General features: G+C 54.7%; 2 protein-coding genes across 2 annotated transcripts in view; one reads left to right on the forward strand and one right to left on the reverse strand.

Annotated features, from left to right (window-relative positions):
• Positions 1–2,297: 2,297 nt before the first annotated feature.
• On the forward strand, positions 2,298–10,785 carry Tmem120a (transmembrane protein 120A). Its single transcript, XM_032886442.1, has 12 exons — positions 2,298–2,693; positions 4,368–4,486; positions 4,671–4,787; positions 8,989–9,048; positions 9,255–9,350; positions 9,437–9,526; positions 9,618–9,683; positions 9,779–9,840; positions 9,931–10,023; positions 10,143–10,207; positions 10,309–10,377; positions 10,461–10,785. Exons 1-12 carry the CDS (start codon positions 2,613–2,615, stop codon positions 10,572–10,574), a joined length of 1,032 nt encoding a protein of 343 aa, XP_032742333.1. The 5' UTR covers positions 2,298–2,612; the 3' UTR covers positions 10,575–10,785.
• A 149-nt stretch (positions 10,786–10,934) lies between these two features.
• Positions 10,935–23,837, reverse strand: part of LOC116885210 (NADPH--cytochrome P450 reductase) — a 47,678-nt gene continuing 34,775 nt past the window's right edge. Inside the window, exons 3-16 of the mRNA XM_032886441.1 lie at positions 18,466–18,514; positions 16,708–16,836; positions 15,850–15,999; positions 15,305–15,429; positions 15,124–15,213; positions 14,632–14,730; positions 13,657–13,773; positions 13,450–13,568; positions 12,571–12,752; positions 12,341–12,490; positions 11,966–12,236; positions 11,741–11,886; positions 11,566–11,651; positions 10,935–11,440 (exon numbers count right to left, since the gene is read on the reverse strand). Of these exons, the coding sequence (XP_032742332.1) occupies positions 11,296–11,440; positions 11,566–11,651; positions 11,741–11,886; positions 11,966–12,236; positions 12,341–12,490; positions 12,571–12,752; positions 13,450–13,568; positions 13,657–13,773; positions 14,632–14,730; positions 15,124–15,213; positions 15,305–15,429; positions 15,850–15,999; positions 16,708–16,836; positions 18,466–18,514 (1,858 nt within the window). The 3' untranslated portion in view covers positions 10,935–11,295. The remainder of the gene's footprint in view (positions 11,441–11,565; positions 11,652–11,740; positions 11,887–11,965; positions 12,237–12,340; positions 12,491–12,570; positions 12,753–13,449; positions 13,569–13,656; positions 13,774–14,631; positions 14,731–15,123; positions 15,214–15,304; positions 15,430–15,849; positions 16,000–16,707; positions 16,837–18,465; positions 18,515–23,837) is intronic.

Here is a 23,837-nt window from a genome sequence, read left to right on the forward strand (position 1 = left end):
TGCAGCTGAAGAGGACTTTAAACCCCTACTCTTCTGAGACCACAGTGAACACCACTACTCCGGTTTACTCAGTGCTGAGCATGGACCCAGGGCTTGTGCTAGCCAGGCACTCTCCCAGCTGAAGCACACACCTAACCCTGCACTGGTTCTTCTAATCCATTTTGTACATCTTTAGAGTTTGTCTTGGATATGCTTGTTTTATGTGTAGGTGTCCTGCCTGCATGTATGTTTATGGATCACGTGTATGCCTTGCACCTACAGATGTCAAAAGGGGGCAATGCACCCCTTGGAATTGGAGTTACAGATGGTGCTGGGAACCAAACCTGGATCCTCTGGAAAAGCAGCCAGTGCTCTTTTTTTTTTTTTTTTTTTTTTTTTCAGAGCTGGGGACCGAACCCAGGGCCTTTCGCTTCCTAGGCAAGCGCTCTACCCCTGAGCTAAATCCCCAACCCGCAGCCAGTGCTCTTAACCACTGGGCCATCTCTCGACTTGTTATGTACCCCTGGCCATCCTTAGCCCTGACATTTTCTTGCCTCTTACCTAAGTGCTGGGTTTCCGGGTGTTTTCCACCATGCCTGGCCTGAGGCCCTGGTCCATTCAGCAGAGCAGAAGCCCTTTTCCCTCTGGCTCCTCAGACACCTCCATACCTAGAGGCAAGCTGCACCAATCCCACTGTGCTCCTGGCACAGCCGTGGGGTGCTCAGCGACACTTGTGTCACCCATCTAGCCGTTGTGTTGTGACCAGCCGTCACAGTGGGTGTCTATCACAGGGTGCAGATCCTCCCACCAGCCTTAGGGATGCTCCAGACTTCAGAGGCCACATTCTGGGCCAGAGCTCTGACCACTGCCTCTGGGTCCCTGGGTATAGACTCTGTTCCCAGCTCATTGTGAAGGAGATACTCTGGCCCTCCCATCACACACTCCCAGGTTTCTAGAAATTCTATGCCCGTTTTTTCTTTTCTTTTCTTTTGAGACAGAGTCTCATGTAGCCCAGGATAGAGTGGAAGTCACTATGTAGCTGAGGATGGCATTGAACTTTTGATTCTCTTGCCTCTTCTTCCAATTGCTAGGAATACAGGCCTGTACCACAGCACCAACTTTGTGGTACTAGGAAGCAAGCCCAGGCCTTCAGCGTGTAGGCATTCTGCTGACTGAGCCACATCCCCAAACCCCCAGAGTCCACAACATCTTCCACATTTTTACTATGCTGTATTTAAAATTTTGTATCGTACCTTGCATGCATTTATTTTTTTGCCTGCATGTATGTCTATGCACCACATATGTGGACCTGATATCAACAAAGGCCAGAAATGGGGATTGAATCCCCTGGGACTGAAGTTACAGATGGTTGGGAACCACCATGTAGATCTAGGCATTGGACCCAGGTCCTCTGTAAGAGCAGCCAGTACTCTTAACTGCTGAGCTTTCGCTCCAGCCCCTACACTTTGTTTTGTATGTCTAGGCATGCCATGGTACATGTGTGCAGGTCAGAGAACAAGTTGCTGAGACGATTCTCTATTTCCACAATGTGGGTCCTGGGATCAAATTGAGGTCACAGACTTGGCCGCAGGCATTCTTATCTGCCGAGCCACCCACCCTATGGGCTCAAATTCTACAAGTCCCAGAGGGAATTGTCCAAAAGCACTTCCTCAGACTCCCAACAGCTCGGGGTGGACGTGTTTATGGGGGGCGGGGGGCCTGGTGAAGAACGTAGGGTGTCAATCATTTAGAAAATATTGTCAGCTATCATCTGCCTCCTAGAACTTTCCATAGTGATATGGGTGGTAGGGTGAGTGTCCTTGAGGATGACCAGGAACTTCTTATCCTTCTGCCTGCACCTTCCAAATGCTGGGATCACTGGCCTGCGCCTCTGCGTCTGGTTTATTATGTCGTGCTGTCTATCGTGCTTGGATGAAAATTGAACTCCGAGCTTTCCCCATGCTAGGCAAGCTCACTAGCGACGCAGCAGCTGGAGAGCCGCACTGGTAAGGCTTCAGAAGAAACGTGGGAAGTTGTGTATTTTAGGAGAGGCAGCCTAAAAGCTAAGGACGGACGAGAGTACGGAGAACTCAGGGCCAGGAAAGGAGTGTCTGTAAAAGCTGTGAGATGAGAGTTGTCCCTAGAAAGGCGCAGCTTCTCAAGGACAAAAGTGTATGAAGCGCCAGGCAAGTTGGCTCACGCTTCTAATCTCCGCACGCGGGGAGGCAGAGGCAGGGGGATTTCTCGGTTCCAGACCAGCCAGGGATACATAATAAGACGCTTTCTAAAAAAAAAAAAATCAAAGTGTTAGAAGCACGTGTCGCCTTAGTTTGTGAATGGTCCGAGGAAGCCGACTTTGCTGGTAAAATGCTGGACGCCTAAGTCTGTTCTCGGTTCCAGGAGACGCCCTGCAGGCCCATGGCCCCGCCCAGCTCCTGTCCCTGGCTCCGATTGGCTGCCCCGAGGGGCGGGGCTCGCGCGCAGATTACGCCGGGCCTTTTCCCGTTGGCAGTCGCGGCGGCGCGAGCCCGGAAGCGGACGGGGGCGGTGGCGGAGGCTCCTCCGGCCGGCCGGGGTTGCAGCTCCGTCCTCCACACTCGCGGCTCCCCGCGGCCTGTGGCGTGGACAAAGACATGCAGTCCCCGCCCCCGGACCCGCTGGGCGACTGCCTGCGCAACTGGGAGGATCTGCAGCAGGACTTCCAAGGTATCCAGGTGAGTGTCCCTGGGGCCATCCAAGCCCCGAGCCACGTCTCTGTCTCGGGGACAAGGGTCGGGCAGCACTAGGTCACACATAGGGTAGCTCGGAGGGGTCAGGGGTCGAGGCTCTCCCCTACTTTTCTTCTTAAATGTCCGATGGCAGCCCCGATTGCCCGCGCGTCCCCGGCGTGCCTGGGCGGGATCTCTCTCTAACGGGATATAGCGACTTTGTGCAAAGGCCTTGAAAACTGGTCAGGACCTCTCTGTTGCCCCTCCCTCTGCATCACTGCCCGATCTGGGACCCCGTCCCCTTCCTAAGGAGCAGTCACCCGAGGCAGAACCCAGCTGGGCCCAGCGTTTTGGGTCAGTCACCCTGCAAACCTGCAGCCGGACAACGCCTTCCTCGCCCTTGACTAACTCTGTGCTGAACGCCACAGGGAAGCAAGTTTAGTTAAAAATTCAGGCCTGATTGGGGGCTCTCAGCCATCTGAGATGGAGGGACAGCGCCTACCTAGGGACAGGAGGAGGCTTGACCCTGTACATGTGGCTCTTTCTTGTAGGGAGAGGTGGGCGGGGCAGACTGTACCAGGACCTCCGGGATTGGTAGAGAGGCCATTGGAAAACCTCCCATCCCAGGATGGGGTTGTTTGTGGCCCTTCTGTCTTCATACCAGAGAGAAGGAAGCCGATGCTTCCTGGAAGAATGTCACTGGCAAAAGTGGCACATGCTAGAGCTTGAGGATGTGGCAGCCCATTTTGGCATGAGAAACAGACCTAAATAGTGGAGCCTGGCCAACTGGAGACTAGGTTAGACCTTTGCTTCTACTGGACTGTGCCCAGCCTCTTGTGTCCAGGTTTCCCCAGCCTGCTGGCACTAGAACTCTCCCTAGGGGCTTAGACAGTTCCATGTCTCCCAGTTTTGTCATTACTACGATGACCTCAGCCCCTGCCTTGATTTCCCCACACTGCCCTTTGCCCTGTCTTTAGGTTGCAACTTGCAAGGTTCACCTACCAGGGCAAAGTGCTTGGGCCAAAGGTGCTTGCAGGAGGGGAGTGGATGGGAGGGACTGGCCTTAGGGAGGGAAGCCTGATGACCTTTAACCTGAGAGGAAATATCAGGAATGCCTGGGTAGAAGGCATCATGGATATCCCAGTTTTCCAGTCTTTCTGGCTAGGTATGTAGGAGGATCTGAGAAGGTAAGGGGTGGGTTCAGGCAGCCCCTTTGAGAGCAGCAGTTCTCAACCTGTAGCTCACGACCCCTTTAGGGGGATTGGATTACCCTTTCCCAGGGGTCGCCTAAGACCATCAGAAAACATAGATACTTACTTTACGATTCATGACTAGCAAAATGACAAATAGGAAATAGCAATGAAAACAATTTTGTGGTTGGGGGTGGGGGAGTGAGAGGGTCACCACAGCATGAGGACCTGTATTAAAGGTTGGTTGAAAACCACTGGGCTCGAGAGCACACTTAGAATCCAGATGCCAGAGTTGGGGACAACTGACCTGTTGAGGACATGTGCAAGGAGGATCTGAGTTTACAGGAAGAAGCCTAGCTCCTGGCTTGCCTCAGGAGGAGAGCAATCTCTGGGAGGTCCTTGGGCAAGCACAGAAAGTTCCACCTCAGAGAGAGCTGGTTCCCTGCCCAGGCAGCTCCCCAGTCAAGCCAGTGCCTTCTCCTCATGCTAGGAAACACATCGCCTGTACCGTGTCAAGCTAGAGGAGCTGACCAAACTCCAGGACAACTGTACAAACTCTATCACACGCCAGAAGAAGCGGCTCCAGGAGCTGGCCTTGGTGCTGAAAAAGTGAGGGGGGTGACATCTCGATGGGGGTGGGTGGTTTGACCAGGAGCGGGGGTGCCACTGGGCTTCCCCTAGCATGGCTCTTCTACCCTTCCGCCCTGGGCTTTGTTCCTCTCTCTGTCTCAAAGGGTTCTCACAGGGGTTCGGGCTCTCCCAGCTCCCTGCCTGACTCCTGCCGTACTCCCAGATGCAGACCCTCTCTCCCATCCGAGTCCCTGGAGGCTGCCCAGGAGCTGGAAAGCCAGATAAAAGAGCGCCAAGGCCTCTTCTTTGACATGGAAGCCTATCTGCCTAAGAAGAACGGGTGAGCCCTCTGTCCTCCCAGCTCCAGGGATGAGAGACTCCAGCCTGTCTCTCATTCCTTCAGTCCTTCAGCAGGCCATAGTGATGGCCCGGCTGTCTGACAGCTCACTGTAGTGGGAACTCCGAGGGAAGTGTTCAGTGATGGACATCTAACCCCACGCTGGGGTTACACACAGCTTCCCAGTACAACCTGAGTCATCCTCAGAGGTCAAGAATGAGCAAGCTCATGTCTGTGGACCTGACACCCTGGGGCTTAGGCAGGAGGACAGAGTCCAAGTCCTCCTGCCTACATTGTGAGGTCAAAATGAGCCTGGTCAGCAGAGTGCGTTTCAGGCCAGCCACGGCTCTGCAGTAAGATGCTCCCTCAAGTACAGAAACACACCACCACCACCAACGACAACAAAAAACAAAGAGGCTGGAGAGAGGGCTTAATGGTTAAGAGCACTAACTGCTCCCCCAAGGGACCAGGGTTCAATTCCCAGCACTTACATAGTAGTTTACAAGTCTGTTACTTCATTTCCAGAGGATCTGACGCCACCTTCTGTCCTCCATGGGCACCAGGCACACAGACACACTTGCAGGCAAAACACCCAGATAGAGAAAAATAAAAACCAGAACTAAACCCAGCGCTGGGGATGTAGCTGACCTGGTGCTTGCAAACCATGACGGGTGGTAGGGCTGGGTCTGTGTGGGGAAAAGAGTTTGTGTCCTGGCTCGTTTTTATGTCAACTTGAAGAAAGCTAGTGCCATCTGAGGAGGGGCCTCGGATGAGGAAATGCCTCCGAAGACCAGGCTGTCTGTTAACTAGTGATTGGTGGAGGGCACAGCCCATTGTGGGTGGACCGTCCCTTGGTTGGTAGTCTTGGGTTCTCTATGAAAGCAGGCTGAGCAAGCCATGAGCAAACCAGTAAGCAGCACCCTCCATGGCCTCTGCCTCAGCTCCTGCCTCCAGGTTCCCGTACAGTTTGAGCTGTTGCCTCAACTTCCCTCAATGGACTGTGATTCAGGTTATGTAAGCCAAATAAATCATCTCCTCCTCGAGTTATAGCTGGTGTTTCATCCCCGCATGTAACCCTGGCTAAGACTGAATTTAGTACCAGGATAGTCAGGTATTGATGTGGCAGACTTGAGTGTGTTGTTTTGGGGAGAAGTGTAAGGACTTCAGAACTTTGGGCTAGAGAGTCACTGGTTGCTGCGAGCCCAGAGGGCTGTTCTGCTGGAGACTGGAAGATTCTATCGAGAGCAGTGCAGGCGATGGAGGCCTGGCTTGGGACGTTTAAAGATTCTGCTGTGCGTGTTGGCTATTTAGAATTAAGGTTCTGTGGTTCTGGTCAGCTGGGGCTGAAGAAGTAGCAATGATTAAGAAGAAACCAGAACCTGGGCCCACGCCTTTAGTCCCAGTACTCGGGAGGCACGGGCAGGTGGATCTCTGAGTCCAAGGCCAGCCTGGTCTAAAGAGTGAGTTCTGAGACAGTCAGGACTACACAGAGAAACCCTGTCTCAAAAGCAAAACAAAACAAAAAGAAGAGAGCACCATTACTCAGTATTGAGGCGAAGTCTTTGGGAAGTGTTTCCATAGAGACTGTTCCAGAGGTGACCAGCGTTGCACCTTGTGCTGGCAGCTGGACTTAGCATAAGAGCTTCCTGGGTGGCACTGGTTTTGAAGGTGTAAAGGCTCATGGAGGCTGGGCATGGTGAGAAGCCAGTGGAGTCTATTAGCAAAGGTGCGGTTTCAGTAGGTGAAGCCCCAGGGTTGAAGGGGACCTGGAGAGAAGCTTGGCATCCTAAAGAGAGCCTGGGAGAGGCCATTGATGAGAGTGCAGCCCATTTGCTTCAGGAGACCCCAGCACTTTGGGAATGTCCGTGGGATGATCTCCCAGGTTCCCGGCCTGAGCCTAGGCGACCGACCATGTGGGCTGAAGGGGTGGGGCCAGAGAAGTAAGCCAGGCCCGTTGGCGGGGCTCAGAAAAGTGAGTCCTAGACACTGGATACGGAGTTATTTTCACAGCTGGAGTTTGGTTTGGTTTTGTTCAGATTTTTACAATGTTCCTCTCACTTCCCTCTTAAGTATTTATTTTGATTTTATAGGAGCACACAGTAGAGAGACTTTGAAAGAATATTTTGGAGTTTTACAGAGACTTTAGTTTTTAAAAGGAATGTTGTAATTTTTGTTTGTTTGTCTTTTGTTTTTCTCTGTGTAGCTCTCGTTGTTCTGGAACTCCCTCTGTAGATCAGGCTGGCCTCGAACTCAGAAATCTCTTGCTTGCCTCTGCCTTCCTAAACCTAACCCTAACCCTCAGTGCTGGGATTAAAGTCGTGGGCCACCACCACCCAGCAGGACTTGGTAATTTTTTAGAGACTGAACTTTTAAAATGTTTGAATTTGTAAAGTTTGTACTAATTCCAAGTTTGGTGATTTGTTTTATGTTGTGATATTTATTAATACAAGACCTTGGGGATGAACAAGAAATGAAAGGTTATTGCTACATTGTATTGAATGTCAAGCTAACACGGGTCAGTAGTCCTGGCTAGATTTTAGTCAACTTGACACAGAGTCATCTGAAAGGAGAGAACCTCCACTGAGAAGAATGCCTCAGTAAGACCAGGCTGTGGGGCAAACCTGTAAAGCATTTTCTTAATTTTAGTGATTGATGGTGGAGGGCCCCGCCCACTGTGGGTGGGGCCAGCCCTAGGCTGGTGGTCCTGGTTCTGTAAGAAAGCAAGCTGAGTAGGAGATCAGGAGCAAGCCATAAGCCACACCTCTCCGTGGTCTCTGGATCAGCTCCTGCCTTCAGCCAGGTTCCTGCCCTGTTCTAGTTCCTGTCTTGGCTTGCTTGCTTGCTTTCTCTCTTTCTTTCTTTTTCTTTCTTTCTTCCTAGGATATATTTGTTTCATGTATATGAGTACACTGTAGCTGTCTTCAGACACAGCAGAAGAAGGCATCGGATTCTATTACAGATGGTTGTGAGCCACCATGTGGTTGCTGGGATTTGAACTCAGGACCTCTGGAAGAGCAATCAGTGCTCTTAATCACTGAGCCATCCAACCCCTCCTCCCCCGGCTTTCTTTGATGAACTGAAATCCAGGATAGGTGAACCAAATAGACTGTCTGTCTGCTCCCCAAGTTGCTCTTGATCACAGCGATGACAAGTCAGAGACAGCTGGGAAGAAGCCCGCTCACTCCCTCATGTGGAGTTCAAGCTTCCAGCCTCCGCTGCAGCCTCAGACATCTCTTTCCTATGCTCTGAGGCCTGAATGGGGATAGAAACCCTTCTGGCTGGTGCCGCTGCTTAGTAAAGGACGCAGTGTTGCAGTCACACCTGGAGCGTCTGACTGAGGACAGATGGGCTTCATCAGTGAGAGGGTTAGACTTACAAGTAGCTTGGTTTTGTTTGTTGTAAGTCTATTTCTTAGCCAGGGTCTGTTGTACCCCAGGCTAGCCCCAACGCTGGTCCTCCTGCCTCCACTTCCCAAGTCCTGGGCTTACAGGTCTGAGTCTTTATGTGGTGCTAGGCAGCACTGCTACCAGCTGAGCCATCCTCCACCTGGAGACTGGAGAGGCCATTGAGGTGGGAACGGGGTCCAGTGTGTGGCTATGTATGGGACGCACTGAAGGGGACTGAGGTCTGAGTTTCTTGAGGTTGAAAAAGCAAAAGAATAAGTCGTGGAGTGGTGGTGCACACCTTTAATCCCAGCACAGACACGGACACACTAAGAAAGGGAAGCTAGGTGGTGCGGGAGCACACTGTTAATCCAGCAGAGGCCGGCCAGGTCTACAGGGGAATTCTAGAACAGCCAAGGTTACACAGAGAAACCCTGTCTCAAAAAAAATCAGAACAAGATAAAACAAACAAAAAACAAAAAAAGAAAGAAGAAGAGCAGCAATGGATACCATCTGCTAAGATGCCGACTCCTCACGCCCAGACCCGAGCGAGGAGTGGTCTGGGGATGAGGATGGTGTCGCAGAGGACAGCCAGGCTCTCACGGTGCCAACAGAGGGAGGGCCCGGGCAAAACAGCATCGGCCAGAGACACTGTTTACCCAGAGGGCGGGATTCAGAAGCGGGCAGGGTGTCGGGTACCGTGTGGAGTAGGGTCAGTGGCACCCCCTAAAGTTTAGAGCAGTATACTAAGGCCATAGGGAGTGCAGCAAGCTCTGGACTGCGCTGTTTCTCTGTCACTGAGGCCTCCTTCTGTTCCTTAGGTTGTACCTGAGTCTGGTTCTGGGGAATGTCAACGTGACACTTTTGAGCAAGCAGGCTAAGTATGTGGAGGCTGTCGCCAAGGGTCGGGTCTCACCCAGGCTTCTCCATCCACCTCTACCCTGACTTTGGTTGGTGTGGTCTTAGTTTCTGGGTCAACTTCTCCCGGCTGATCTGTGACCTCTGGGGATGGTGGAGACGGGACCCCCGGCCCCCGCCCCCCGCCCCAGGTGACCTGCCCACAAATGAGCGCTCCTCTCCCCACCAGGTTTGCTTACAAAGATGAGTATGAGAAATTCAAGCTCTACCTCACCATCATCCTCATCGTCATCTCCTTCACCTGCCGCTTCCTGCTCAACTCCAGGTGAGTGAGTGTCTTGGACTCGGTCTGGGTTGAGACAGTGTCGGGGGCAAGGCTCTGGTATCAGTTCTTTGTACCCCACTCCTCAGGGTGACAGACGCTGCCTTCAACTTCCTGCTGGTCTGGTATTACTGCACGCTGACCATCCGGGAGAGCATCCTCATCAATAATGGTTCCAGGTGCGCATGCGCAGTGGGGTGGGTGGCGCCACACATGTGCTATCTGTGGGATCAGCTCTGCATCGCGGGAGTAACTGATGCCCTCTTACAGGATCAAAGGCTGGTGGGTTTTCCATCATTATGTGTCCACATTCTTGTCAGGAGTCATGCTGACCTGGTGAGTGATCAAGACCTCAACTGGCAGGGGAATAGGGTGAGGCGGAGGACCCGGGCTCTCATGCCTCCCTTCCTCTGATTTCTCCCTAAATTTAGGCCAGATGGACTCATGTACCAGAAATTCCGGAACCAGTTCCTGTCTTTCTCCATGTACCAGAGTGAGTTTCCTTGCTAGGGAGGGGACGAGGGGGCAGAGAACCTGTGACCTAGAGCGGGTCTGACATGCTCCGCCTGCCGCGATCACCTAGGTTTTGTGCAGTTTCTGCAGTATTACTACCAGAGCGGGTGCCTTTACCGCCTGCGAGCCCTGGGCGAACGACACACCATGGACCTCACTGTGGGTGAGTCAGCCGGCCCTGCCCAGCAGCCCGGGAGGGGGGAAAATGGGGTGACTTTCCTGAGGAAGGTCTCCTGTCCCTTCCACCCTGGCTGCTACTCAGCTTTTTTCTATCCCCCACAGAGGGCTTTCAGTCTTGGATGTGGAGAGGCCTCACCTTCCTGCTTCCGTTCCTCTTCTTTGGACATGTAAGTCACACCCGGGTGTCCCCATCCACCCTTGGATGTCCCCTTCTGGCTCCGAGCCCCATTGGGCACCGCGCTTACTGAGCAGACTCCTTCCGTTACAGTTCTGGCAGCTTTTTAATGCGCTGACATTGTTTAACTTGGCCCGGGACCCTGAGTGCAAGGAGTGGCAGGTGAGCCCCAGGTCTGGAAGGGGTGCATGGGAGGTCCCAGCTCGGCCTGGACCGACCTGACCTTGCCTTCCCTACCCCTGCAGGTGCTCATGTGCGGCCTCCCCTTCCTCCTCCTCTTCCTCGGCAATTTTTTCACCACCCTCCGAGTGGTGCATCAGAAGTTCCACAGCCAGCAACGCGGGAGCAAGAAGGATTAAGCTAGATCTGATACCAGCCCCAAAGGGGCTTCTGACCTGTGTGCCAGGAGGGGCAGCAGGTTGGGGATCCCCTTGTGTGTAGGGGGTTCCCTTCTGTGCCCCCTGGGCTTCGTGGGCTCTGTGGGCCCTGAGGAAGGCCTGGGCCTGGAGCCCAGCTTGCAGGATTTGGGCTCTAGGCCTCAATAAAGGAAGAGAGGCGTGGAGATACCGATGGACTGTGGATGTGTTCTCCCTGGGGAGGCAAGGCTCGGGGCCCCAGCAAGGCACTGACTCTTGGCACCCGGTCTGGGGCGGGGTGTCTTGTCTAATTGAAGCAGATCCTAAGATTGACCCCATATAAACACAAGCAAACCAGGCAAATACAGAAAACAACTTTATTCCAAGGGCCAGGTTATTTAAAATTATTTACACTCATTCAAAATCACGTGTGGGGGCTGCACCCCAGCTCTGTGGAGAGAAGAGCCCCTTCTGTACAGCTGCAGAGGACCTAAGGCACCCATCACCCAAAGGTGGGTCCAGTCCCTCTTGCCACGTGCCCTGGGGCTGGGCTGCCTGGTACAATGGACCGGGCTCTGCCTAGGGGCCCAGGAGGGCACCACTCAGGCCAGGAGGAGTCAGTCCCTGGGCCTCCCTGTGTCCAGGCCAGGCAGGAACCACCAGAGGTGGAGGTCGGCAGAAGTTAGGTGATTACAGGGAGCGAGGGGTGGGAGGGCGGTAGCTCCTAGCTCCACACATCTAGTGAGTAGCGGCCCTTGGTCATCAGCTTCTTAACATAGTCCACAGCCTGGGTGTGCTCCATGGGCCCGAACTCAGCCACAATGTCATAGAATGTGTTTTGCACATCTTTGGCCATATTTCGAGCATCCCTAAGTGGAGGAGAGGGGTCAAGAAAGAGCGGTGGAACATTGAGAGTGGAGCCACCCTGTGGGTGAGGCCACCCCGTAGGTGGAACCCCCCAGCACCCCCTGCCTCCCCAGTCTCTTTTACTCACCCGCACACATAGATGTGGGCACCGCCCTCGTGGATCAGCTTCCACAGGTGTTCCCTGTCTCTCTTCAGAAGGTGCTGGACATAGACCTGGGGGAGGGGCGGCTGTGAGCGGGACCCAGACCCCACCGCACCACCTTCAAGGGGCGCCCAGCCCGTGGCGCAGCTGCCTGCCTCACCTTGTGGGCCTGCTCCCGGGAAAAGGCCACATTAAGCTGCGTGAGGGCACCGTCCTTGTGGAAGCGGGCTAGCTCTTCACGGTACAGATAGTCCTCATCCGAGCGCCGGCAGCCATAGTATAGCAGCGTCTCTCCGACCTCCTTGCCTGGGCAGGGGTGTGGTATGGTGAACGGGAGCTCTGGCCTGGCCCTGGCTGGCCACAAAACCAGAGCCCCACGGCTTACCTTGCTCTCGAAGCCAAGCTCGTTCCTGGATGAAGCCCATGAAAGGGGCGATCCCAGTGCCGGGGCCCACCATGATGACAGGTGTGGTGGACTTGAAAGGCAAGCGGAACTGAGATTTGCGCACGAACATGGGTACCAGGGCGCGGCGGCCATTCTCGCCTGCTGGTTCCTTGGCCCGAAGCCAGCTGGTGGCCACCCCCTTGTTCACTCGGCCAGACTTCGCTTCGTACTCCACGGCCACGGCACAGATGTGCACGGAGTTGGGGTGGACCTGGAGGAAGGACTGGTGTGAGCCGGGCTCCAACCCCCTAGAGGCCCCTCCTCCGCGGGTATCCCGCGTCCACTGCCTTCCCTGGCAGAGGTGGTGCCCTTCACCTTGGAGGATGAGGCAATGGAGTAGTATCGGGCCTGCAGGCGCGGCAGCAGCTCACACAGGTGGTCGATGGGTGGTCGCAGTGATGGGTAGTCTTGGAGGATGGCTAGGATGTGCCTCCGGGCCTCCACCACCCAGCTCAGGTACAGCTCCTGAGGAGACACGGAAGGAAGGTATGGCCAGCCTGCCTGCGCGCAGTGGGCGGGATGGAGAGACGGATGCCCAGGCCCACCTTGCCCTCGCCTGAGGATGACGCCATCTTGTGCAGGTGCTCCTGCTCCGAGGGCTCTGAGGCGTACTGTGCCAGTTCGTAAAGCACATTGGTGCGTGGCGGGTTAGTGATGTCCAGGTAGTAGGTGAGGGCCGTGCGGTAGGTGGTGGGGCAGGGGAACGGATGCTTCTTGTTTGACTCCTCTGCGGCAGGAAAGAGACAGGATGGAGTCGGAGGGTCACCCCTTAGATGCTGCAGGCCGTTGTTGGCAGGAGGCTGGCATCCCAGCCTGCTCTCATTAGCCTTGACTCCGTGACAAGGCTCAAGCTTTCCGCCAGGCGGGAACTTGAGGCCAGGCAGAAGTGCCAGTTATAGGCTGCCAGGTCTTAGAGGAAGCACTGTGTGTGTGTGTGTGTGTGTGTGTGTGTGTGTGTGTTGTGGGGGAGGGGAGTGGCTAGCTTGAACAGGCAGGACTTGGGTGGGGACTAGATGCCTGTGTCCACAGTGAAAGGCCCTGGGTGACAGCATCCTCCAGCATCTGTGCACCATGAAGGACCCTACCTCGTGGGCACGGAGGGCTGCTGAGCCCAGTTCTTGTATTTACCGCTGAGGATGAAGGCCCAGGAGCAGGGACCTGGCAGCCCACAGCCACTGAGGGAGCTGTGGAGCCCAGGCCTAAGACGTAAGACCTGGTTTAGCAGCCCTGGTCTGGGAGGAGTGGTGGCTGGTGGCTTTCCTGGCTACCTGGGAAATAGACTGGCTCTGCCTCCTGGCCATAGGTGTCCTCTCTAACTATGACGGGATGGAGAGCAAGCCAGACCTCAACATATAGAGATGGTGTCTTGGGGCATCGGCCTTTAGCACCTGAAGGCTCAACTTCCAGGCAATTCTGGAACTTACCATCGAGATTGTTTAGAGACATGATGACATCCAGGTCAGCTCCCAGGATCTCCCCAATCTGGTTGACCAGGGCTGAGTCATTGGCTGGGTACACAGCCACGTGATCTCCAGATTCATACCTAGAGGAAGGAAGTGCAAGGCTCAGGAGGAAGCCACCAGATGACTCAGGGCCAGGCTTACCACAGGGAGATGGGAGGCGGCAGGTACCTGATCTTGGAGTCTGAGATGTCCAATTCCAGGTGCATTAGATGCCGCTCAGTGCCTTGGTTCAGCTTCCGGTTGGTGGTGACAGCAGCCAGGAATGGATTCTTGGCATCGAAGGGGCTGATGGGAAAAGAGGAGGCCAGTGATTTGCTTGGACCCAGCTTATACTAATCACTGAGAGCGAGAACTGGCTGGGAGGCCTCTGAAGCTTTCCAGGGACCCGAAGGATCCAAACAATATGGCAAGGGCTGTCCCCGCCCCATGAATGTAATAAGATGGGCAAAGCGAAGGGACACACAGGCTGGTTCCTATGAAACTTGAGACCCTCTGCCTATGGGGGGCTTGGGCGGGAGTGGAGCTGCCAAGGTCCTGAGACCGCTGCATGCCATTTGGTTTTCACACTCACGTTCAGGGACCACAGTGTGGCTAGGAGTGACAAGTGGAGGAGTCTGACTCAGCAGGATGGCTGGCTTGACCCCAGGTGACCAGGATGACTAAGGAGGGTTCCAGCGTGAATCTGGGCAGCACCCAGAGGGATGGAGGGGTCAAAGCAAACGGAATGGTTTGGACTTTTCGTGCATCCTGGCTTGCCTTGGACCCGCTGTGCAGCTGAGGATAAGAGAACTGGACTTCCTTCCCCGAGTGTGCTGAGCTCAAAGGTGTGTGTACCACACCCAGTCTATGCGGTCCTGGGGACGGACCCCGGGGCCTCACGGGTTATGGAAGCACTCGCCAGCTGAGCTACATGCCCAGTGGCAGTGGATTCTAAGGACAGAATGGGACTTTTTGCCCAAGTTTAATATGGCAGGGCTTGGCTCCTAAGGCCTGAGTGGGGAATAGCACCTGTCCCTCGGGCAGCTTGTACCCTTCCCGATAGAGGGCATGAAAGTGTGGGGACCCCACTGTGCTCATTCAGAGGACTCCGGAGGATCGCACATCTCCCTGGGCTGTCAGTCCCACCCCCCTTCCTCCACTCACGGTTTCTGGTTCTCGTAGCTCTTCAGACGGCCCATCTCACCCGTGTACACCTTGGCTGCGTCCATGTCTTCGTGGACCACGAGCTCATACTGGCGAATGCTGGGAATGGAAAAACCAAGGCTGTGGTCAGGGCTGGGAAAGGGGAAGCTTCAGGGTCAGCCAGAGAGAGAAAGGGCTTGAGCTAAAGGGGATATGGACAGAAGACAAGTGACACTAGGACACAGGGGACCCTGTAGCAGACACACAGAGAAGCAAAGGCAGGAGAAGGGCTGAGGCTGACCCCGAGAGCCTGAGAGGACTAGCTGGCCAGGAAGCACGGGTGGAAGGAAAGCCAGTGTCCTAGCGAAGCCACAGGACAGAAAGGGAGACCCCACCTCATCCTCCTCACCTTCAGGGGGCCTCTTCATCTATGCTTGAGCTCTTGCCACCCCCACACCTCACTGTGTCCCCAGGGCCACACAGCCGGGGCCCTAGCTGTGGCCTTCCACTTACCTCGACTCCTCCCCAGTGGCTTCTACCCCAAAGAACTCGCACACAGCTGGCCAGAACTGCTCCCTCCACGTGATGAAATCCTCTTCCAAGCTGGAGAGAGGGAGGAGAGGGTTAGCGAGGCTAGGGGTAAGAGGGAGGCCCACATGCCAGGCTAGACCCGTGACTGGGGTGTGGCACTCACTTCCCGTCGTCATCACCAAGGCCCAACTCAAAGATGCGCTGGGCGCCGAGCTGCTCCAGCCGCTGGTCCACATACTTGCCCATGGCATTGAAGTGCTCGTAGGTCTTGTTCCCAAGACCAAATACCTGTGGACAACAGGGGAGGCTCTGAGGATGGGACTTCACGCCATCTGGTGGGATCTGATGTCCTTGGGGTAGACTGTAACCTTCACCCACAGTCTGGCTGTATGCGCCCTGAGAGGAACAGCTGATAGCTTTATTTAGGAGACCTGCAGCCCAGGTAGCGCCTTTTACAACCAGGCTATGTCTCAGCCCAGCTTAGCTGGAGGCTCCGGTCCTTTTGGCTTTGCATCCAGTAGCCAATGTTCCTGGGGATCAGATAGTAGCATGGGAGGAGCCGCTCTGGGTGAGGCTCCACCAGAGTGAGGATCAGGCTAAGCTCGAAGCTACCTGCCCTGTCACATTGTGGAGGAACAGAGGGGGCACAGTTTGCACAGGGAGGCCTAGTGCTCGGGGGAGCTGCCACAGGATTCTGTGGAGACTCACAGCAAACTTGACCCCAGTGAGGTCCACGTCAGTCTCCTGCAGCCAGTCATAGAAGTCCTGTGCGTTGTCCGTGGGGTCGCCCTCTCCGTATGTGGCCATGCAGAAGACTACCAGGGACTTGTCGATCTCAGGCAGGCTGCTCAGGTCGGCCTAGAGAGACAGCGGTGTCACCACTACCACAGCCTGAGCCCACAGTGGAGGGACAGAGCGGCAGGTGGAAGGCTAGCCAGGAAGCCCTTCATGTACCTCCCATCAGTTTAAAACAAAGTGTGGAGATGGGGGAGACCCTGTGGAACGAGCATTGGGGTGGGGGTGGGGCGGCTCGCAGACAAGGTGCGCTCTACAGCGCTATCTCTTCAGTTGGGCACAGGGTGAGTGCGTGCGCCAATGACCTTATATGGAAGCCAAAGAGACGACCCCAAAGCCACCTGCTCCTTCCCTTCTACCCCTGGCTCATGGCAGTTGTGTGAGCTCCACAGAGTGACCCTGAGTAAGGGAATGGGGCAGGCAGTAGCAGAGGAGTAAGTCTGAGCGGCAAAGTCAAGGGCGATGATGCGCCTGGTCCTAGCCCTTAGGGACATGAATGAGGTCCGTCATATCCTATACTGACTTACGAGGAACGGCACAGGCAGGATGGCATATGGACGAGGAGGGACTCCACTGCTCCTACCTATAGCTTCTCCGGCCCCTGCCATGACTGTCCCCACTCTTCCCTCAGCTTTAATGGACAAGTTACTGAGAGCCTCAACGTAAGGCGAGCTTAGAGCTCTTTGAGGCGAACCCATCCAACACCTCCACAGACAGGGGAGGGGCATCCTGGGGTCCCTCTCACGTGAGCAGCAGGGTGGGCTCACTCACCAAGTCATACTCTTCAGGGTCTGCGGACATGCCCCGCATCCCGTAGCGGTGGGCATCCTTGGACAGCCGGTTGGCAAACTCCTCAGCAGTTCCCGTCTGGGAGCCGTAGAATACGATAATGTTCCTTCCCTGGGGGAAAAGGCAGACACACAGGGTCTGTAAGGGGGCCTGGAGACACAGGGCAGGCTTGGCAAGTGGAGCCCTCTTATGGGTCCTCTCTCTCCTGGCTGTCACAGATGCTATGATGGAAGAGGGACGTCACCTGAAAAACTCCAGCTAGGGTCAAAGTGATCTCACGCTCATTATCCAAGATCATACTCTGACCCAAGGAAAAACACAACCTAACATTGAGTATGAGAAGGGAAGGGGAGGCTGGAGAGATGGCTCAGTGGTTAAGAACACCAACTGCTTTTCCAGAGGTCCTGAGTTCAATTCCCAGCAACGACATGGTGGCTCACAACCATCTGTGATGGGATCTGGTGCCCTCTTCTGGTGTGTCTGAAAACAGAGACAGTGTACTCACAGACATAAAATAAATCTTAAAAACAAAAAACAAACATGGAAAGTGACTGGGGAAGTCTGAGAAGCAGACCTCCATCTGACAGTGGATGTGATCCTTTGGCATCTGTGGGGGTCTATGATCCCCATTTACAAGCTACCAAAATCTAAAGTCTCTTGAATAACACAGTGAGGTGAAGTAGAGGCCAGAGGAATGGCTCAGTGGTTAAAGCACTTGCCGCTCTCGAGGAGGACCCAAGTGCAGCTCCCTGCACCCATGTCGGGTGCTCACAACCGCCTGTGACTACAGCTCTGGGATCCAATGGCCTCTGGCCACAGTGGACACCTGCATTCCTGTGCACAACCCCCAGTAGACATAATTAAAATTAATAAAATTAAGCCGGGCAGTGGTGGCACATGTCTTTAATCTCAGCACTCAGGAAGCAGAGACAGGCAGATCTCTGAGTTCGAGGTCAACCTGGTCTATAGAGCGATTTCCGGAACAGCTAAGGCTACCGGGAAATGCTGTCTGAACCACCTCCCCCAACCTGCGAAATAATAATAGCTCTTAAAACAGGTATTTGCACAGAAGCTATTATATACATCCTTTATACATTTTTTAGATTTATTTATGTAAACGAGTACACTGTCGCTGTCTTCAGACACACCAGAAGAGGGCGTTGAATGCCATTAGAGATGGTTGTGAGCCACCACGTGGATGTTGGGAATGGAGCCAGCTCCAGGGCTTTTAAATTTTTAGGTAGGGTGTTACTATGGGAGCCCAGGTTGGCCTCAACTTTTGATTTCCCGGCATCAGCCTTCTCAGTGCTGGGATTACAGATATTTATCACCATGCCTGGCTTCCAATAGACCCACTCTGTGTGTGGTGTGTGACGCATGAACCTGGAGGCCCGAGGACTACGCTGGGGTCTCCCTCAGTGCTCACTGGTCTGGAGCTCCCAGGTTAGGCTATGCTTGCTGACGGGGAGCCCCAGGAACCCAGCACTGTGCTGCCAGGGCTGGCTTCTTACGTTGGTTCTGGAAAATGAACTTGAAATTGCGAACTGTGATCATAAGGGAGCGAGTGGTCTTCCATTTTGGTTTATCCAGAAAAGCAAGAGCAGAGCCCGTGTGCTGCGGCAAGGTGAGGGTGCCCTTAGCACTCTGACCTGCTCAGTTCCCATAGCCCCCAGGCTCTCTCCTGGGCCCCCTTGGTGCCCAGCGAAGCATGCTCTACCAAAAGCAGAAGCAGGAGCTCACCGTTTTCTTCATCTTTTCCACGAAGCTGCTCTCTTTGACGGGTGGGGCCCTGAAAAACAAGACAGTCTGATGGGGACAGATGCAGCTGTTGCAGGATGGGCGGGCCAGGCTGTGCTCCCTGTGGCGGTTTGTCAGGGGACAGTCCACCTGTGCTAGGCCCCAGTGGGGAAGCCCACAGCTGGGAATGGTATAAGTCACTCCCCAGCCTCAGGACAGCGCGGGTCTGGCCTGGTTATCTGCCCATGTTCTCCTTCCCAGTGCCTGGCTCGTCCCTCCCCAGCCTCTGGCCCCGTCTTCCCTTGTCTTTATCTCAGGCAAACAGGGCAGAAGCTGAAGGAGGCTCCAGCCGGAGACAGTGAGCCAATGGGAGACTATGTCAAAGTGTGTGTGTGTGTGTGTGTGTGTGTGTGAGAGAGAGAGAGAGAGAGAGAGAGAGAGAGAGAGAGAGAGAGAGGGTGTGTGTGTGTGAGATGTGTGTCAGGGTGTGTGTGTGTGAGTGTGATGTATGCCAGGGTGTGTGTGTGTGTGTGTGTGTACCTGTGTGTGTACCTGTATGTGCTTGTTTTTCCGTGTGAGTATGTGTGCCTGTGTGTGTGCTCAGGGTGTGTGTGTGTGTGTGTGTGTGTGTGTGTGTGTGTGTGTGTGTGTGTTGGGGGGGATGTGCATGTGCAGAGATAGCCCAGCAGTTAAGAGGGTTTGATTACGAGGATGAGTGTTTGCACCCAGCACCACATGCCAAGCTAGACACCCGTCCAGCACACCCTCCAGCTTGGATGTGACACGGCTGCATATACCTAGGCCACATTTATACACAGAGTTTAGTAAGGCTTATAGCGCTTGAGGTGACTGCTGATCTGCGCATAAGCGTGAACACCCATCTTCATACAGACACAAATACACACTCGTGAGAAAATAAGGACAATTCAAAGTGGGAAGCCACCCTGTGGTGGTGGCTCAGACCTTTAATCCCAGCACTTGGGAGACAGAAGCAGGTGGATCCCTGAGTTCAAGGCCAGCCTGGGCTACAGAGAGTTCCAGGGTAGCCAGGGCTACACAGAGAAACCGTTTCAGAAAATAGAAAGTGGGAAGCCCCGAGTAGAGACTGGTGTAAGCGAAGGTGTTCTAGAAGGAAACCCAGATCTTACTTCTCTGATTAATTGCTGGGCTATCTCTGCACATGCACAGCCTCCCCCCCCCCAACACACACACATACACACACACAATCACACACACACAAACACACACACCCTGACACACACACACACACACACACACCCTGACACACATCTCACACTCACACACACACACCCTGACAGACATCTCACACTCACACACACACACCCTGACACACATCTCACACTCACACACACACACCCTGACACACATCTCACACTCACACACACACACCCTGACACACATCTCACACTCACACACACACACCCTGACAGACATCTCACACTCACACACACACATCCTGACACACATCTCACACTCACACACACACACCCTGACACACATCTCACTCACTGATCACTACACCCTTATGAGTGGAGAGGCTTGATGCCCCCTGGACGTGGCCTGGCCTCTCTGAACCTTCCCACCAACCCTACTGTCCTTCAACACATTTGAGCTTCCTCAGAACAACCTTTCCTTGCCTCCCCTAAACATCAAGGTCACCGTCATAACAGGGCACATACATCCACACAGGACCTCCCTCCACATACGCAGTTTGCTCCCCGTGAGGACTTGCTGTAATAATTTAGGGGAGGCCACTCCTGTGGCACCGCGCACACAATCCATGGCTTTCCTGCACGGCTGGCCCAGGTCTCCCACCCAGCATCTGGCAGGCAGAGGTGGACAGCAGCCTCTGGGGACATTTCCCACTCCCTCGCCCCTCTGGGTTGAGAAGCCAGCGCCTGGCTTTTCTCAAAAGACAGATGTTTCCATAGGAATCACATCTCCAGGCCTGGCACACAGGGCAGGGAAGGGCACCATGCCAGGTGCTGAGGGTGGGGACTAGAACATGGCCATCTCTGTCTTCCAAGGGCCTGTTCTGTCCCTGAGCTGGAGCCCAGGGGAATCGCAGCAGGAGAAGAGGAGCCACGTCAGAGGCAGAGCTGGCTGCAAATCTAGGCCCTGTCACCACACAGGCATGTGACAGACATCCCGGCCCTAGTCTCTGAAGGCCTCAGCTACATACAGAACTTGACTCGGCAGTACCTCCTGAGTCCTGCCAGGCACCTGGAACTTAGGTGACACTCAAGGGGACAAAGGTCTCCTTGGAAAGTGAATGGCTGTCTGGGCCAGTCTGTGATCTCATCTGAAATCACCCAGCAGCCTAAGGTGGCACAGTGCCACAGAGGTGTTAGAGCCCAGAGCCAGAGAGATAGGAAAGGTTGGGTGGGCTCCATTCTCAAGAGAGAGCGAGCAGCAGGCTCCCAAGGGCCGGGGCTCCAAACCACACGGCTAAGGCCGAGCTGCCAGGGCCTGAGGCTAGTGTCCTGCCGTAGGTGAAAGGGGCCCAACTCCAGGCCAGCTGGCTTTGGCCATGGCTAGGTGAGGGTCCTAGACAGGTTTACCTGGAGATACTCACCCTTGACCCTGGGAGAAAAGACCATGACACTGTGCATTTCGAGTGCATGCGTGCGTGCATGTGGCATGCATGTGAATGCGGGGGGGGGGGTGTTCCTCAGGTGCTGTCCACCTTTGTTCAGACAAGGTCTCTCTTCTCACTTGCCTGGAGCGCACCACGCTGCTTAGGCTGGCTGGACACCAAGCCCCAGGCAGCTGCCTTCCCAGCACCGGGAATTACAAGCTTTTTAATACGGGTTCTGGGGATCAAACTCTGACACCTGAACACCTCTGAGGCCCACCCTGTCCTTTAATGAGCTCTGCTTTGGCCCTGGGGACAGGAAGGACTCTATTTGCTCCCCTCTCTCATTCCAATCCAGTTGGGACAGTGGCCTCTGGGCGAATAGAGTCAGAGGGCCCTGTGCTGGACATTCATGCAATGCCTCTCCTGGGCAGCCCTTCTTGCCTGAGAGCATCTCCTAGCCAGTTCTAGGAAGTGGACTGATAGCACCCACCCAGGGGGTCACCAGCAGACCATTTGACGCTGGCCCAGGGGCTGCCTCTCCCTTGGGCAATGAATGGCAGCCATGTGAACTGCCCACAGTTCTACCCCACATCTGAACTAGGGCTGGAACTGACCTTCGAAGGACGGGCTCCTCCGGTGGAGAAGAGTAGGCACACCCCATGATGCCCTGTTCCCAACAGGGATTAAAGAAAAAGAAGAGTCCCACCCTGAGCGCTGCTGCTGCTGCTGCTGCTGCTGGCTGGGAGCCGACAGAAAGGAAGTTCAGTTCTGTCCATTCTCAGTGTGATGGGGAAGGCAGCTTGGCGCAGAGGCTCTGAAAGTGCCACCAGACAGCCCAGAAGTCCTCTCAGGATCCCTCGGCACCTCTGCCTGCCTCTGTCCCCATGAGCCTGTGAACTCTGCAACATCTGGCAGCTCCAGCGGGACTCGGGACTGAGACTGCAGCCTCCCATGATCCCCTGCGGCGGGGGTAACCCCCCCCCCCCATACACACACCATGGACTGAGGGAAGGCGAGAACCTTTCCACACACACACACCCCCACTCAGTCTCCTTGGTAACTGTTTATATCAGAGCCCGCTCCCCACACCCTCCCCTTTTCCCATTAGGAGAAAAAAGGGTTGAGAACAAAGCTGTCCCAGCCCTGACAGAGACTTGTGCAGGTTGTAACAATAAGCCAGCCTCCGCTGCTGCAAGAGCCCCTAAAGAGACCTGGGGAGTCAACGACACTGGGCACTGTCACTCAGGCACACATGGCCACTACAGGGAGATAATGCTTTCCCTCCTGCCCCATGCAGCGGTGACAGCAAGCACAAGGTTGCGTGTCTTAGGAAACCCCTTTCTTAGTACCCAGGCAGAGACCCCAGAGCACTGTGCAGGTGGCAGCTGGCCCAAGTTGTGGAAGCCAGACACCACATGGCTCCACAGCAAAGCCTGGAAGGTTCCAATTAGCCCCCCACCCAAGCCCTCCACTGGGAGCAGGCGCCTCTGAAGTCAGCTGCAGGCCACCAGAGTGGGCAAGAAGGGGGGGGGCAGGGAAAGCTCTGAGTCACTGGGAGAACCCAGATGCCTCAAGGGGGGGGGTTGCTTCCCCACCCCCCTAATCCCAGGCAAGGAGGAGAAGTAATTCTGAAAGCTGAGGCAGCTCAAATCGAATTTTCTGTGTGGTAGAACTAATCCTTCCTGGGAAGCCCGCTGCCTGGGAGGAACCTGGGAAGCTGCTTTTGAACTTGCAGAGTCTGGCTGTCTGGTGACTAATGTCTCCAGGCCACAGGGTTAACAGGCAGAAAGGCCCATGAGAATGGTGGCAGAAGGGGACAGCAGTTTCCCGCAGGATAGATGACCAGCTTCTGCTACCAGAATGTCCGTGTGGAGCTAAGAGAAAAATGGGAGGTACTGTTCCACAGGGCCACGCTCCTGGGGGAGCCACTTCAGAGGGAGCTAGGAGCTAGCTAAGGGTGGAGGGCAGCCAGAGGCTTCAGGCCAATCCTTGCCAACGCTTCAGACTTGATATGGTGGGGGGAGGGGGGCTCCTACCCTCTCAGAAGAGGAGAGGCGGGGATTGTGAGAGAGGGTGGCCAGGAAGGGAAGGGCAGCGATTGAGATGGGAAGTGAATTTTTAAAAAGGGCCAGGCCAGGCGGTGATACATATCTCTGACCCCAGCACTTTGGAGGCTGAACCATGAGGACAGAGTTCAAGGCCAGCCTAGATTATAGAGCAAGTCTGTCTCAAAACACCAAAGAAAGTTGGAGGTATAGCTCAGTGGGCAGGGTAGTTTTCTACCGCAGATGAATGGGATGTATATACTAATGCTTCCTGGAGACAGGAAGAATCAGAGTTCAATGTCATCCACTACACAGGTACACAGCAAAGGCTAGCCTGAGCTAATGAGACAACAAAAGGAAAGGAAAACAAAAAAACAGGGCCGCCATGCTGGCTAGTTGCCACAAGCTAATGTCATTCATCTGAGAGGCAGGAACCCCAGCTAAGAAAATGCCTCCATAAGATCTGGCTGTAGGCAAACTGGTAGGGTGTTTTCTTAGTGATTGATGTGGGAGGACCCCGCCCACTGTGGGTGGGGCCATCCCTGGGCTGGTGGTCCTGGGTTCTATAAGAGCTCAGGCTGAGTGAGCCAGCGAGTGGCACTTCTCACCCATCCAGAAGGCTGGTTCATAGCCTGGTGACCTTTTGGGCTGTCTGTGTGACAGAGACCACACCAGGCCCTCCCTAGACCCTTATCGTGAGCTTGTCAATCTATAGAACTTATTTTTTAAAA

Source organism: Rattus rattus, chromosome 16 (assembly GCF_011064425.1).
Source record: "Rattus rattus isolate New Zealand chromosome 16, Rrattus_CSIRO_v1, whole genome shotgun sequence".
Lineage (NCBI taxonomy): Eukaryota > Metazoa > Chordata > Mammalia > Rodentia > Muridae > Rattus > Rattus rattus.